General features: G+C 36.8%; 1 protein-coding gene across 1 annotated transcript; it reads left to right on the forward strand.

The window, feature by feature from the left end:
- Window positions 1-14,782: 14,782 nt before the first annotated feature.
- LOC116566082 (interferon alpha-1/13-like) lies at window positions 14,783-15,648 on the forward strand. The gene has a single exon (XM_032300065.1). It carries the CDS (start codon window positions 14,846-14,848, stop codon window positions 15,413-15,415), a length of 570 nt encoding a protein of 189 aa, XP_032155956.1. The 5' UTR covers window positions 14,783-14,845; the 3' UTR covers window positions 15,416-15,648.
- The last annotated feature ends 323 nt before the right edge of the window (window positions 15,649-15,971 follow it).

Below are 15,971 nucleotides of genomic sequence, written 5' to 3' on the forward strand. Positions count from 1 at the left end.
AAACAGTAATCATACTTAATATCAGTTATGGAAAATGGTATGCAGAGACAAAGGAACAACTTCTACTCTGCAGAAGGTAGATTGAGGTATGTGAGAAAATAAAAATAACAGAGATATCCTTGTTAAGTTGACTAGTATACATCTAGCAGAAAATGTCCATTGCCAGTTATTTACGTAAGTTTGTAATTTATAAAGAATGTGATTGCTGGGGTTTCATATGTAATAAGGGGAAGCCAATAATTGAAGGTCATAGTGTCTGGAGAGAATATATATAGAGAAAAGGGTTTAAACATAATTATGAGGACCTTTCACTTTTAAAGAGAGGGGAGAGAACAGCCACAAAGGAAAACAGGTGGAATGGCTGCACACTAGAAGGCAACAAGAGGAAAAGATAATGAAAGTGTATTTAGAAAGATAAATGCTTGAGACTAGGAGTTCAAGGCTGCAGTAAGCCATGATCTCAACACTGCACTCCAGCCTGGAAGACAGAGGAGGAGGGACCACATCTCAAAATAAACAAACAAAAGGAAATAAACATGCTGAGAAGAGGATTTAGTGGATTTGCCCAACGTGTGGCTTGAAACTACAGACTAATTGGGAAATAGATGGCATTGGCACCCTTAGTGAGGATTGATTGGGTAAAATTAATACACACAAGACAGAAGTGGAAGTGTAAATAAGATAAGTTAGTGACCTGAAGTGGAGAAAGAAATAGAATGGGATTAGAAAAGAATGTGGGTTATTTCTTCTGTGCACAGTTTTTCCTTTTTTACAATGTATATTTTTCTGAATAGATTTCACAAAATTGAGGTACTGGAAAATGACATTAATATATTTCATATATTTATTTTAAATTATGGAATATTTGATTACAACAGTACTTTATCACTTTTAATTAACACTACTGTGAATATCAGTAAGATGCCTATTTTTGTTAATTATTTTGGCAGGAATAGGTAACTACTTCAATCTTTCATTAAAATATTCAATTAATATTGACAATATAATGGTTACTGCAATTACTGGCTTTATTAAGTTATTTAGCTTGTGCCATTGTCATGTTGGTTTACTACAATTTGACTGCAATTCTCTGGTAGAGCCAGATATAAGAACTCTTTTATACTACTCCTTGGTAATTTTTCCTGATTTTATGAATACTACAATCTTACATGAATCCAAAAATTACTAAGTTACCATAACATATAAACTGACAAACTTTCTTCACAAATTAAATTGGGAAACTGGATGAGAGAATCTCTTCCCCAATACTTAAGGGAAAAAAAAATACTAGTCAAACCAGCTAAAAATACAACCTGAACCAGAAAGTACCAAAGAGTTGTGTATAATTCAGGAGTACAAGGAGACTTAACAATTGTAATAGAAATCCAGAATACAAAACTGACAAAATCACCCATAATTTACATTAAAGAATTTGATATAGAAATTTCATTTTTCTTGGATGTATGTGTGATGTTGGTCAACCCATTTAATCTCTCTGAGCTTCACTCTTCTCATAAAAATCGGGTTCAAAATATTTATATAGTTGTGAATATTAAAAAAAACATGAATTTTAAAGCACCTACCACAGTATCTTCCATCAAGTAAGAAGTTAAAATATAATAGATATTTCCCTGTTTTTCTTCAGACAGCTGTAGATAAGGACATTATTTATCTTTCTATAAAATTCTTAGGATCTGTGTCCTACTTTTCAGTAAGTGACCGCCAATGAAGGCAGCCTAAAAAAACTAGATTCTGTCATCATGTATAGAGAGGTTGAAAAATGGTCACTCCTCATTTCAAAGAAATGACCTATTTATATGTGGTTAGGGAATGCTTGCTTGTATAAATACCCGAGACCGGAGAATAAACATATAGACTGAAGTGTAGAAGACATGTGATGTTTATTTACTGATTCAGGCACCTGACATGTTCCCTCCCTGGCTCTCAGAATTCCAGGAGGCACTTCCATATCACCAGGGTTTCCTTCCTTTCCAAGATGGATTCCCCATGGGACCCTGGTCATTCATTCCCTTGACTTTCCTGCCCATTCACACAGAGAAGCTTTCTGTTACACTGTGGTTCTGGCTTCAGATAGCTTCCCTAAAGAGCAGAATGCCACAAGGAGAAAGCAGAAGTGAGATAAAATTTCTAGGTTTACAGAAACACCTGCAAGAGGGGTTTTCTAGAATCTCCATTGAATATGACATAACAGCAGCTTAGCAAAAAGGAAAGAGAAAGCAGAATTCAGTTCATGTGTAGGCTCCTGCAAACCTCTCAGGGGAAGAGAGTCCCCTGGGGCCAAGTATGACAGGGCAGCAACCAAGGCTGGAGACCAGGTTTCTCATCTATGAAGAAATCCTTCCAGTTCAGGGGATTTCTCCACATGCTGCAAAAAGGCTACTTCTTAGCCAGAAGAGATACTCATGCTGACATAAGCATGTTTCCTTACCCTTGGTCTATTACAAAGAGAATGAGTTTCTGGCTGCAGTCAGGGGATGGACTCCTTGGGATTTCCAGTTATAGGGACAGAGAGACATGTATTCTCTGTCTATAGCCTACTTTTCAGACCAGTCCATGCTCCCTAGGATCACCCCTTCCACATACATTAGGACTCCTGGGGACACACAGAGCTGCCACTTTGGATTAAAACTTAATACTATTCACAAAAATATCATGTTTATTAGTGCATTAAACTCTTGACCGTGCAATCTTAGTTTCACAGATTCATTCCTAATATCAGAGTTCAAACTTTAACAAATCAAAACATTTTCTCATTGTCACTTTAGATAGTAATCTTGACAGCTCAACTCAGCAATAAAAACTGTGTCTAGTTAGCAAAAGGGAAAAATCCCACAGAAGCTAAGGAATATAAAAGAATATTATTATTATACTCTGAGAGCTAGTGAGGTCTGTTTATTCAAATGCATCAATTTTGGTAGAATTTGAGAGGCATTCCTATAATTGGCACCATGTTTTCATGGAGGTATTTCCCAGGAAGTGTGTGTGAATTGCTAAGGTAGCAGGGATGAAGAGCATAGGGGTCTCTTGAATCTTTTCCTTAAACTACACAGTCAACATCATATATATAAATACCTAGAAATATCTAGATACATAAATATCTAGAAATTGACATATACATAAACATATATGGCTATCATTTTCTTATTTTATAGATATATGGTTATCTTATTTTATACATATATATCAAAATCATGAACACTCTCCTCAAATTCAGTAACTACTACCTTCGAGAACATGACACTCTAAAAAACAGAATTCTTGGAAGTATTCTGGAGAAAACTGAAAAAGTCACCCTTCACATCGAAATATTAATTTTACATTTGTCAGGAAATGTTGCTTATGAAATATATGGAAGAGAAGTTATTTCCCTAAATCGAAGTAAAATATGCGTAACATATACTGGTTGATTCCCATACCTAGCACAATTCCCTTCCTCTTCCCCTGTCTTCTGAATCCCATTTTTCACGTTTGTTGGGGCTCAGAAAAAAACAATACTCAAAAGTGATGGTCTCAGAAGCAGCCTCAGAAGCAAATTTTCTCTCTTGATTTTTTCCCCCTTCTGTTTCTCACTCTTCAATCTCTAGAGGCTAGCCATAAAAACTAGAAATCCCCTTTCCCCAGGCTCCTGTTCCCCAAAGTAAGCCATGAAACCTAAAAATATTACTCTTACGTTTCTGTGTAAGAACTGGCCCTAAAGAAATTCTTTGAACTATCTTGTTCAATTGTAGGTTATAAGACCCCCATTCCAAAAAGAGCTCTGCCCCATGCCTGGGGGGAAGGAAGGCTGCACAGAAAGGTCAAGAAGAATCTGACCAGAAAGGCCATGTTGGGTTTCCTTACTCAGTCTATTAGCATTAGATCATGCCCTTTTTGCCTAATCACATTTTTACACAGCTGCCCATTCTTCATTGAACTTAAACATTAAAATGAATCTTTTTTTAATGTAACTGTGGGTCTTCATTCTGATGGCTCCCATGTCACATAAAACTATGATTAAATAAATATGCTTTGCTATCTTTCATTTGCTAAAGGGAAGTCAGGTATGATCCTTATAATTGGAAGGAAAGAGATTACACCATTTCTGCTCCTAGAGTCCTGGTGATGAGGATGGGATGGCTGAAGCACCTGACCCACCTACTGATGAGGTCCTGGGACAATTGGCCAAAAGTTGGCAAAGAAAAGTAAGAATTTGTAACGAGGTCTATTTTCCTGGATCTCTGCCTATAGTGCCTCGTCAAGGACGGAAGGTAAAAATTTCTTGTTTTCTTCTTTCCAAATTCAGGATAGCAAGAGAAAACTATTTGCTTGGATTGTGCTTCTTGTGTAATTTTGATTTAAAGTATACATTTGTTATTAATCCTTTCCCTTCCATGGGCAGCTATTGTGTCCCTGTTTGTCTCATATTGTGTCCTGAGAACCTGGCTTGGCTTGCTGCCTGTGCAACACACTTCGGATGTGCAGGTGGCCAAAAAAATAAATAAAAACGTTGGGGGCTCCCATGACAAGCTTACATATCAACTGTTGCTAGCTCTCAAAGTGTCCAAATCCTTCTTTTGGCTATCTTTAGGAGTGGCTCTGGTTTCTGAGAGAGTTCCATCTTTGCATTTCTTTGAAGATGTCTTATGCATCCTTGGTTAAGTCATAAAAGACTGAATTTGTTTCGATTTGGAATCATTTGGTAGATACCTTTGTTTTAAAAGAAAAGAGAAAAAGGAAAGAAAAAACAGTTTCAAAAGCTAGAAATATTGCCTGTTTTTTCTTGCTGAGATCTGATAAGAGATTTAAAATGGGATCCTGTTTCTCCCATAGAAAGTTTTTTCAGTAGACCTAAACCTCTTTTTAATGATATGTTTGATCCCTCTGTTTGCCTCCTTTCTTGTTGGCATAAATTTTGCTGAAAAAAAAAATGTAGAACTTCATTGGCCTTTTTGGGAAGCTTAAGATCTTCCCAATGTGGCTCCTCTAAGACGTGTTCTTCCATTTATTTCTGCACTTCTTTCCTTCTGCGGCCTTCAATTTTCTATCTAGGTCTCTTTTATCATCAATATGTTACCCTTCAAGCCTTTGTCTCCACAATTTGAATCTATAGATGAGTGTGATTATAATTGATGCCTTAACATTATTGAGTCTTTAAATCCATTAGCTCAGTACATCTCTTCATTTGTTTAGGTCTTATATCTATTTTCTATTAGCAATATTTTAGTTTTCAATGTACATATCTTTCTATAAATTTATTCCTAAGAATTTTAAATACTTCATAATGTTGGAAATGATATTCTAAAGATTAAATTTTTGATTGTTCATTGCTCCTTTAAAAATATTTTTGATTTTTATCTATTGACTCAGATAAACTGACTAGTAAATTCTAGCATATTTTTTAAAGATTCTGAAGAATTTTGTAGAGGATCAAGTCATTTTTCATAAACAAATTTTACTTTTTTCTTTTCTATTTGGATGACTATTATGGATTTTCTTGTCTTATTAAGAAGCAACGCGGGGCCGGGCGTGGTGGCTCACGCCTGTAATCCCAGCACTTTGGGAGGCCGAGGCGGGTGGATCACGAGGTCAAGAGATCAAGACCATCCTGGTCAACATGGTGAAACCCTGTCTCTACTAAAAATACAAAAAATCAGCTGGGCATGGTGGCGCATGCCTGTAATCCCAGCTACTCAGGAGGCTGAGGCAGGAGAATTGCCTGAACCCAGGAAGCGGAGGTTGCAATGAGCCGAGATCGCGCCATTGCACTCCAGCCTAGGTAACAAGAGTAAAACTCTGTCTCAGAAAAAAAAAAAAAAAAAAAAAAAGAAGCAACGCTTACTTCAGTAATTTTTATTATGTCATTATGTCATTAACAACGTTTCTAACATAGATTTAGTATTTTTTGGTAATGTATTTGTAGCCTAATGGGCAGCTACAGAAAAATAACAAGAACAGATCCTAAAGCATATATTCATGAATTTTCACAGACTGAGAGGACTGCAGGGCCATGTCATTTGGAGGATATCAAGCTATTTGTTACCTGGTAATCTGGATGAAAGTAAGAGGAAATGACCAATGAAAACTTTGTCATTAAAACACATATTCAAAAGCCATGATTTGATTAAACAATGAGGAAAAAACTAGAATTATTTGGGGACACAAGTCATTGATGATTCTCTCCATTAAAGTTCAGTGGATGGTGTCCATGGTTCCTTTAGACTTGATTCACTTTTATTTCATCATTTTTCTTTTGTTTCTAAGACTTGATAATTTCATGGTCCTATCTTCAAGTTCTCCATTTCTTTCTTCTGTCTACTCCAATGTGTCTCTAAATCCCTCTAATAAAACATTTAGTGCTCATTTCAGTTATTTCATTTTTTGCTTCAGAATTTTTTTGTTTTCTTTACAGGTTGTCTACCTCTTTATTGATAGTTTCATTTTGTTTGTTCATTGTGGGTAACACCCCCCAAGGGCACCGAGGAAGGAGAACTGTCCAGACCCCATGCACAATTAGTGCCTGAAGAATATTTTAGTTTATAGTGTTATTACTCAGCTATTTCCTTTATATAATCCTTTATATATAATCATATATTAATTTATAGAATTAGTGCCTCAAGTATAACTTACTGCTTACATATATGTAGCTTATATAATCATACTTAATACTTATATCTAGCATGCTTAGTTCTAAATAATCTTTCTATATAATCATATAGGTATTGTAGTCAGAGCTGTACTGACACATTTAGTGCTGATTTATAGAACCCTTCAATATAACCACATAGTAGTTTGTAGCAGGAGGAATGCCTAGAGCAATCACAGAATAGAAGTAGTACATGGGAAAACAGCCAGACCAGGACAAGAACCAAAGACCCAGGCGGTGGCATCCCTGCCTGAAAGGGCATACACTGTATGGCAGGCTTGGAGCAAGAGCCTCTCCTCCTGATGAAGGAGTTGTAGTACCTTGCATCCAGTTCTTGTGGAAAGTAGGCCTCAGGCCTAAGATTCTGGAAATAACTGAGGGAGAAGAACCCCTCTGGTGTGACCAGTCACTGCGGCTGTACACCCTGTCAGTCTTTTCTCACTTCTGTGCTTGCTCAAATCATCCTCCCATAAATATTTTAAGAGAATAGTACAAGTCTGTCAGCTCCCACTGCATTGGCTTACAGTATCCTTCTATCAGAAATCCTTTGAAGTTTCCAGTCCCCAGATAAGAAGTTTTACTCATGACACCTGTTGCACACAGCCCACCTCCTTGCCTCGGTGACCTAATAGGGGTGGACTCCTTTTCTGTACACAATCCTCTACTACTGCACACGGCACGGCCCCCTATTGTGCAGGGCCACCTCTCTGCCCAGGTGACATAATGGGGTGGCCCCCTTGCTTGTGACTCACATGGTTATGTATGCCCTATTACTAAGCCTATAGATGATGACCTCACTCATAACCCTGCCCCCTGCTTCTACCTAATAAATACAGATGCTCCTGGGCATTTGGGGCCCTTGTTGATCTCCGTTCACAGGTTGTGTGGACCCCCGAGTCCAGATGCTCTTCACCATTTCTTCAGTGTCCTGTCTCTTTACTTCACAGATCCTGCACCTCAGCACAGCATAAGTGACACCTCATGACCCTGTGGGGCCCTACAGCCCTACCGTTCATCATTGTTGAGAATTTCTCCATCTCTTCCTTTAATTCTTTCAGCTTCTTTAACAAAGTTAGTTCAAAGTCTTTATCTAGTAGATTTCCTATCTGATCTTTTTTAGGTATGATTTCTGAGACTTTTTTTAATGGGCCATGCTTTTCTGTGTTAATGTACGCCTTGTGATTATTTTTATGGTTGTTGAAAACTGGACATTCTAATCTAATAATGTAATTCTGGAAATAAGATTAACCTCTTACCCAGTAAGGGTAAGTATTTTGTTTTTGTTTTTGTGTTGATTGTTGCAGGCTAACTGTGCAAAGGTTGTCCTGAGATACAATCTTAAGTTCTTCTCAGGGTGTTTCTGAGTTTGCACCTTTCCCTAGGCATGTGCAGTCACTTTCTAACATTCACTTTGAATGTCTTAGTTTTTAATGTCTGGTTGCCAAAAAGGGGAAAAAATACAGGCGAAGAAGGGGAGGGTGCTGGCTGTTTCATATCTTGGATGTCACTTCAGATGGAGAGGGATGGCCTTGCCATAGGGGGATCAAAAATAGCAACCAGAAAACAGGGCACAAATCCCTGATATTTGAGGGAAAGTGTGGTTTTTGCCAACACTGGTTCCCATCAGCTCAGTGCAAGCTGCCCTTGGAACATGGGCACAGTTGGCTGCTATGGAGACTGGGGTGGAAAACTGTAGTGGATCTGTTGATACTACTGTGATAAAAGCTAAAATTGACTGAAATTAATCACAATTTACCATCGAAGCCTTCTCCTGGAAGTTCCAAGCCTGAAATATATTCCAGAGTTCCAAAATAGTTATATCATGTAGATTTTGCCATTGCAACTCTTTTTTTAATTGCATTTTAGGTTTTGGGGTACATGTGAAGAACATGCAAGATTGTTGCATAGGTACACACATGGCAGTGTGATTTGCTGCCTTCCTCCCCTTCACCTATATCTGGCATTTCTCCCCATGCTATCTCTCCCCAAATCCCAACCCCCCGCTGTCCCTCCCCTATATCCCCCCAACAGACCCCAGTGTATGATGCTCCCCTCCCTGTGCCCATGTGTTCTCACTGTTCAACACCTGCCTATGAGTGAGAACATGCGGTGTTTGGTTTTCTCTTCTTGTGTCAGTTTGCTGAGAATGATGGTTTCCAGGTTCATCCATGTCCCTACAAAGGACATGAACTCATACTTTTTGATGACTGCATAATATTCCATGGTGTATATGTGCCACATTTTCCCTGTCCAGTCTATCATCGATGGGCATTTGGGTTGGTTCCAGGTCTTTGCTGTTGTAAACAGTGCTGCAATGAACATTCATGTGCATGTGTCCTTATAGTAGAATGACTTATAATCCTTTGGATATATACCCAGTAATGGGATTGCTGGGTCAAATGGAATTTCTATTTCTAGGTCCTTAAGGAATCGCCACACTGTCTTCCACAATGGTTGAACCAATTTACACTCCCACCAACAGTGTAAAAGTGTTCCTATTTCTCCACATCCTCTCCAGCATCTGTTGTCTCCAGATTTTTTAATGATCACCATTCTAACTGGCGTGAGATGGTATCTCATTGTAGTGTGATTTGCATTTCTCTGATGACGAGTGGTGATGAGTATTTTTTCATATGTTTGTTGGCTTCATGTATGTCTTCTTTTGTAAAGTGTCTGTTCATATCCTTTACCAACTTTTGAATGGGCTTGTTTGTTTTTTCTTGTAAATCTGTTTTAGTTCTTTGTAAATTCTGGATATCAGCCCTTTGTCAGATGGGTAGAATGCAAAAATTTTTTCCCATTCTGTTGGTTGCCAATTCACTCTAATGACTGTTTCTTTTGACATTGCAACTCTTATCTAGATTGGGAGACTGAATTCTGGTGTTTTCTAATCCACCTTCTTCCCAGAATCCTCTACAGGACTCTTCAGAGGGCTCTATCCTCTGAAAGAACAACAAGAATTCCTAACTGGCAAATGTGTGAGATTCAGATGCATATTTGTTGGGAATTAAAACAGTAGACTGATCTCCAGAGAGTCCTCAACGCAACTAACAGCCGCCTAAAGGAGAAAAGTCAGGTCCTGCAGGCTTAGGCACTGCCATAGTATAAATTGGTAGAAAGTTATTTTCAGCTTTAAACTTACAAGGAAACTTCAAGTAAAGATAGATAAGCTATGACTCTATTCATTTGTTAAAACCTGGAAAATTATTCGACAAAAGATAGAAATTTTACTCTCTCTCTCTCTCTGTATATATATATATATATATATATATATATATATATATATATAGTATAAAATTATATATAAAAATTATATATATATAATTTTTGTTTTTTAGAGAGAGTCTCACTCTGTTGCTGAGGCTGGAGTGCAGTGGTGTGATCTCAGCTCATTGCAACCTCCGCCTCCCAGGTTCAAGCGATTCTCTTGCCTAAGCCCCCGAGTAGCTAGGACTACAGATGCATGCCACCATGCCCAGCTACTTTTTGTATTTTTAGTAGAGACAGGGTTTCACCTTGTTGGCCACGATGGTCTTGATCTCTAGACCTTGTGCTCTGCCCTCCCTGTCTCCCAAAGTGCTGGGATTACAGGCATGAGCCACTGCACCCAGCCTATACATATATTTTTAAAAAGTCAACCATATTAGTAACAGAAACCAAGGTTGAATGAAGACTATGAAAAATTAATGTGATAAATATATGACATAATTCTTTTGAAAATGGCAAATACTCCGTCCAACCATTTGGTGACTACTGAGTGTGAGGCTGAAGATAAAAGAGTTGTACATAGGTACTACACTTTAGATGGTAGAGTGGTTTCTCACAGGGATTCTGATTAGTGGTTTTGGAACTACTTTACATGAATTACTAGGGTTAAATAAATAAGTAAAAATCTCTTTGGATAATAAAATCCAGATATCTTAGAGTCGGGAAAAGAAGTTTCAAATAATCAACATGGTAAGATGAGAATAATCCTTACTATGCTGGATTAGAATTGTTTTTTAAATCGATGTATTCTCATTTTTTAGCATTTATTATTTATTCAGCTAAACTGGCATTTAATCAATGTCCAATAAAAAGCATGAGGACTTCTTGAGGAAATAATTGATTCCAGGTATGGAGCATGGAAGTACCAGAATACCCTAGAGTATCTTTGGTGCCAAAAGATAGAGAAGGGCTTAGAAGCCAAAAGTATAGGTGCACATGAAAAACACACAGGAGGCAATCTGAAAGAGCTTTCAAAAACCAAATGGACATTTATTCTATTATTTGGGTTATAATCAAATACTATCACTAGCAACAAAAGTGATGGTGACAGTATTTGATTATAACCCAAATAATAGAATAAATATCTATGAGTTCATACTGATATAAGTAAATGAGTGGGTGGATAATTATAAATTGGAGAGGGGACCAACACTTTCAGAAATATTTCAAATAATAAATATAGAAATAATGAGGAAAATGGAATATCACCAAAAAATAATTGCAATAGGCAAGGTCCACAGGTAAATCATAAATTGAGTGAGAAAAACTTTCAAGGGAATGAGGATGACTGCATATCCCCAATGTATCTCCCTTCAAAAGATTTTTTAATTACTGTGATGCTTTAATATATGTCAAAAAAGTCTTGGATACACCATTCTCTATGTGGTGGAATTTAATTTTTCTACCTTTGAATGTGGGCTCATATTAGTGACATGTTTTTGACACATACAATATGGAAGGGGAAAAATAGTAATTTTACATAGGAGAAACTTCCAAGACACCAACTTAACCAAGTGATTAATTTAATATCAGCAGTAATAAGATAATGATATTATATATTTCCTATACTAGTTGATGAAATGCACACATACTCTATTGTACTCATCCCTCAAATCTATAATGTAATGATGAAAAAATTCCACACATCCAAATTCATGAACATCCTGCAAAGTAACTGACCAATATTCTTTAAAAATCTCCAGGTTATGAAAGTCAGGAAAGACTGAGCACATGTTACACATTAGAGGAGAAAAAAGAGATGTGACAACAAAGTGTAATATGGGATCCTGGATTGAATCTTGGACCAGAAAAAGGACATCAGTGAAAAAGTTAAGGAAAGCATGGTGGACTCTGAAGTTTAGCAAACATTAATGCATCAGTTTTAATTTCTTAGTTTTGATCATTGTTTCATGGCTATGTAAGTTGTTAACATTAGGAGAAGCTGAGTGAAGGGAAGAGAACTCCCTGTACTATCTTTGCAACTCTCTATAGATCAAGCAGTTTAGAAATACAAGTTAAAAATGAAGAGGCCTCAAAAATTCTTAACATTACTGATTAAAATTTTTAAAATATATATTGCATTGATTAAAATCTTTCATTAAATGGTATTTCATTTCAAAAGACATAAAATTTTCTCTCCCATGTAAGTGTTTGGCAGATAGTTCTGTTCGCTACCTCTTAAGATTCTGACAAACACACTTTCCTTCACCAAACTTTAGTCAGGTTCCTCTGAACTCTCTTTTTGACCAGGTCCTGCCTTTGGGCCCATTCTTAGGTCTGCCAAGTCCAGTTGTTACTAAGTCAGGTTTATGAGCTGATGGCTGATTACCCTTGATATCTGATCAAATTCCTCATCCCACACGCTCAATATATAATTACCATGACTTGACTTTAGAATTATGTTTAGTTTAGCAAGACATAATTTGATGTCTACCTTTGATGTCTCCTTTTAGCAATTTTTTAATCTACTAACCTGCTCATTCTGCTTGTTGGGTATAAATCCCAGGCTGTCTTTGCTGTTTTCTGAGCTGAGCACCTACCTATTGATCCCTCTCCCTTATTGATATGGTTTGGATCAGCATACCCATCCAAATCTCACTTAGAATTGTAATCTCCAATATTGAAGGTGGGGCATGGTGGAAGGTGATTGGATCATGGGGTGGTTTCTCATGGTTTAACACCATCTCCCTTAGTGGTGTCATGGTAAGAGTGAGTTATTGTGAGATCTGGTTGTTTAAAATTGTTCAGCATCTCCCCTGCTTCTCTCCTCCTGCTCTGGTAATGTAGGACATGCCTGCTTCCCCTTAGCCTTCTGCCATGATTGTAAGTTTACAGAGGCCTCATCAGCCATGCTTCCTATATAGCCTGCATTATTATAAGCCAATTAAACCTCTTTTCTTTATAAATTACCCAGTCTCAAGTTTTCCTGTATAGTACTGCAAGAGCTAATGCATTTATTGTGATAGATTTGACATCTGTTGCAGTACTTCCAAATATTCTTGACTGCTATACCAAGTGTCAGCATAATTTTTTCTTTACCAGTTCCTTTAATTAAGACAGCACAATCAACTCAGCAGCACACTCTGCTAGCCTACAACATAAAAGGCATCAACTAGCTGGCGAGTCAGGTGGCTTAGGGTCTTTTGTCATCTCAGTCCTCCTCCTCCGATGCCCAGGAATCTCCTCATTTCTCCAGAAGTGTTTCCATTTCCACATCTTTAGTAATCCCTTTAGTTAATTCTTCTAGATGTGCTCTGCCTGAGCTCTAAGCCATAGCTCATTGGTCTAGTTCTGATTTCATTCATGTCTTTAGCCTGACAATGACATTCTTTCTTAAATTTGTGCCACATAGGTGGAAATCTGAAATATTATGAATATTTGATCAAAATAATAGTACTATGTAGATTTTTAAATGGATATATATAGGATTTATGGAAGTATTTACTGTGGTGAACAAAGTATTTTACAAATACATTTGTGTGTATGATGGTGTACCCTCAAGAAGACAAAACTAGAATATAATATGTAAGCAAAGAGGGGCCAATTTCATTGTAATGTTGGCATGAGCAAATGGGGCATTAAAAGAAGAAGACAAATGGAAACTGAAGAAAGAGACCCTGTCATTACATAGACAAGATTCTACTAGGAAAACATTGATCATTCTAGAAATCAGCTCTGGTTCCTATGGCCAGAAATATTCTCAGAGAGCATGTAAGAGTTAACACTTCAGAGTTGAATTTTCTGACTCCAAACTGTAGCTCTACAACTTAATAGCTCCCTGTGGTTTCATTTTTTCTTTTGTAAATGGGGACAATAGTAAAACCTGTTGCTGTATGCTTTGGTCAGTGATATCTCCAGTGAATAAATGGGGCTAGGGACATGGTAGCTGTTCAGTAAATATGAAAAATGAAAATATTCTCTATTGGTTCAGTGAGCATTAGTTATGCAATAAAACAGTGTCTGACTGGAAATACTTTCTACAATTTAGATATTTTGTTCCTGGATTTTTTTTTTTTTTTTTTGAGACTAAGTTTCGCATTTGTTGCCCAGGCTGGAGCGCAGTGGTGCAATCACCCTCTGCCTCCTGGATTTAAGCAATTCTCCTGCTTCCGCCTACCAAGCTGCTGGGATTGCAGCAAAATTCTACTAAGATTATTCAACACATAAATAATTAGGTCAAGTATTAAAGAAAACATCTTGACAATATATAGGTGAATATCTAGCAGCTAGTGAAGTTAAAAATTACCTCACATGCAACAAAATTAAAAGTTAAGTATAATACAAATAAATGATAAAAATATTTTAAAATTTTAAGTCTTTATTGGTTTAAATAATTTTTAAGTATTCACTACTTAGAGATATAAAGTTTATAAACATTAGATAATGTTTATAATTTTTTAATTTGCTTATGTAATTTCATATATTACAATTTATATCAGTAAATTACATTGAAGTCCATAAGCAAATTTAGTTATAAAGTTAAGTTGAATTTGAATAGATTTTAAATTTAACTTTTAGCTTAAAATTTTCACTTGGTTATTTTTAACCCTGTATTGAATAAAAAAATTAAATGTTGTGCTTTTTGAGTATAGATATATACATATAGTACACAAATAGATACATATTATATCTGTGTTATTAAATTTTCATAGTGGGTTAAATTAAGAAAAAAGTATCTAAAAAGTCCCTGGGAACAAGATGGGAGAGACAATATTGAAAAACAAAACAGTTGAGAAACACTGCTCTAAACTCATGTAAAGAGCGAAAAGGAAAGAAAAAAACAGAAGTGGAAAGTGGCCCAGAGGCAACAGAAAATGGAAAATGGCATGTTCCCTATTTAAGGCATTTGGACAAAGCAAGACCTTCAGAGAACATAGAGCCCAAGGTTCAGATTCATCCATCTCAGCAAGCCCAGAAGCATCTGCAATATCTACTATGGCCTTGCCCTTTCCTTCACTGATGGCCCTGGTGGTTCTCAGCTGCAAGATAAGCTGCTCTCTGACCTGTGATCTTCCTCAGACCCATAGCCTGGATAACAGGAGGACCATGATGCTCCTGGCACAAATGATGAGAATCTTTCCTTTTTCCTGTTGGAAGGACAGACATGACTTTGGATTTCCCCAGGAGGAGTTTGCTGGCAACCAGATTCAGAAAGCACCAGCCATCTTTGTCCTCCATGAGATGATCCAGCAGACCTTCAACCTCTTTACCACAGAAGACTCATCTGCTGCTTGGGATAAGGACCTCCTAGATGAATTCTGCACTGAGCTCTACCAGCAGCTAAATGACTTGGAAGCCTGTGTGATGGAGGAGGAGAGGGTGGGAGAAACTCCCCTGATGAACATGGACTCCATCTTGGCTGTGAAGAAATACTTCCGAAGAATCACTCTCTATCTAACAGAGAAGAAATACAGCTCATGTGCCTGGGAGGTTGTCAGAGTAGAAATCATGAGATCCTTCTCTTTATTAAAAAACTTACAAGAAAGATTAAGGAGAAAGGATTAACACCTGGTCCATCATGAAAACAACTCTAATTGACTCATATACCAGCTCACACTTTCATGAATTCTGCCATTTCAAAGACTCTCACTTCTACTATAACTATGACCATGCTGATAAACTGATTTATCTATTTAAATATCTATTTAACTATTTATAAGATTTAAATTATTTTTGTTCATATAATGTCATGTGCACCTTTACACTGTGTTTAGTGTAATGAAACTTGTTCCTTATATTTACTCAATTAATTATTTGTGTTGTTCATTAAACTTTTACTATAGGAATTTCTTGTATGTGTTGATTCTTTAATATGAAATTCCTGCCTTACTGTGCAACCTGATTAGAGAATAAAGGGTATAACTTATCTATTCATCATTATTATATGCAAGATGTAAGTACAAATGACCTTTCACTAAACCAGACTGTATTCTGTACTCAAGATATAAAGATGAACATAATAATCCACTTCCTATTCTCTTGCATATTTGATTTTTGTATAAAATAAAACTAAAAATACTAATCATACTTAATATCAGTTATCCTAAATAATATAAAGAGA

Source organism: Sapajus apella, unplaced genomic scaffold, assembly GCF_009761245.1.
Source record: "Sapajus apella isolate SASKATOON/1434 unplaced genomic scaffold, GSC_monkey_1.0 scaffold42, whole genome shotgun sequence".
In the NCBI taxonomy this organism is placed as follows: domain Eukaryota; kingdom Metazoa; phylum Chordata; class Mammalia; order Primates; family Cebidae; genus Sapajus; species Sapajus apella.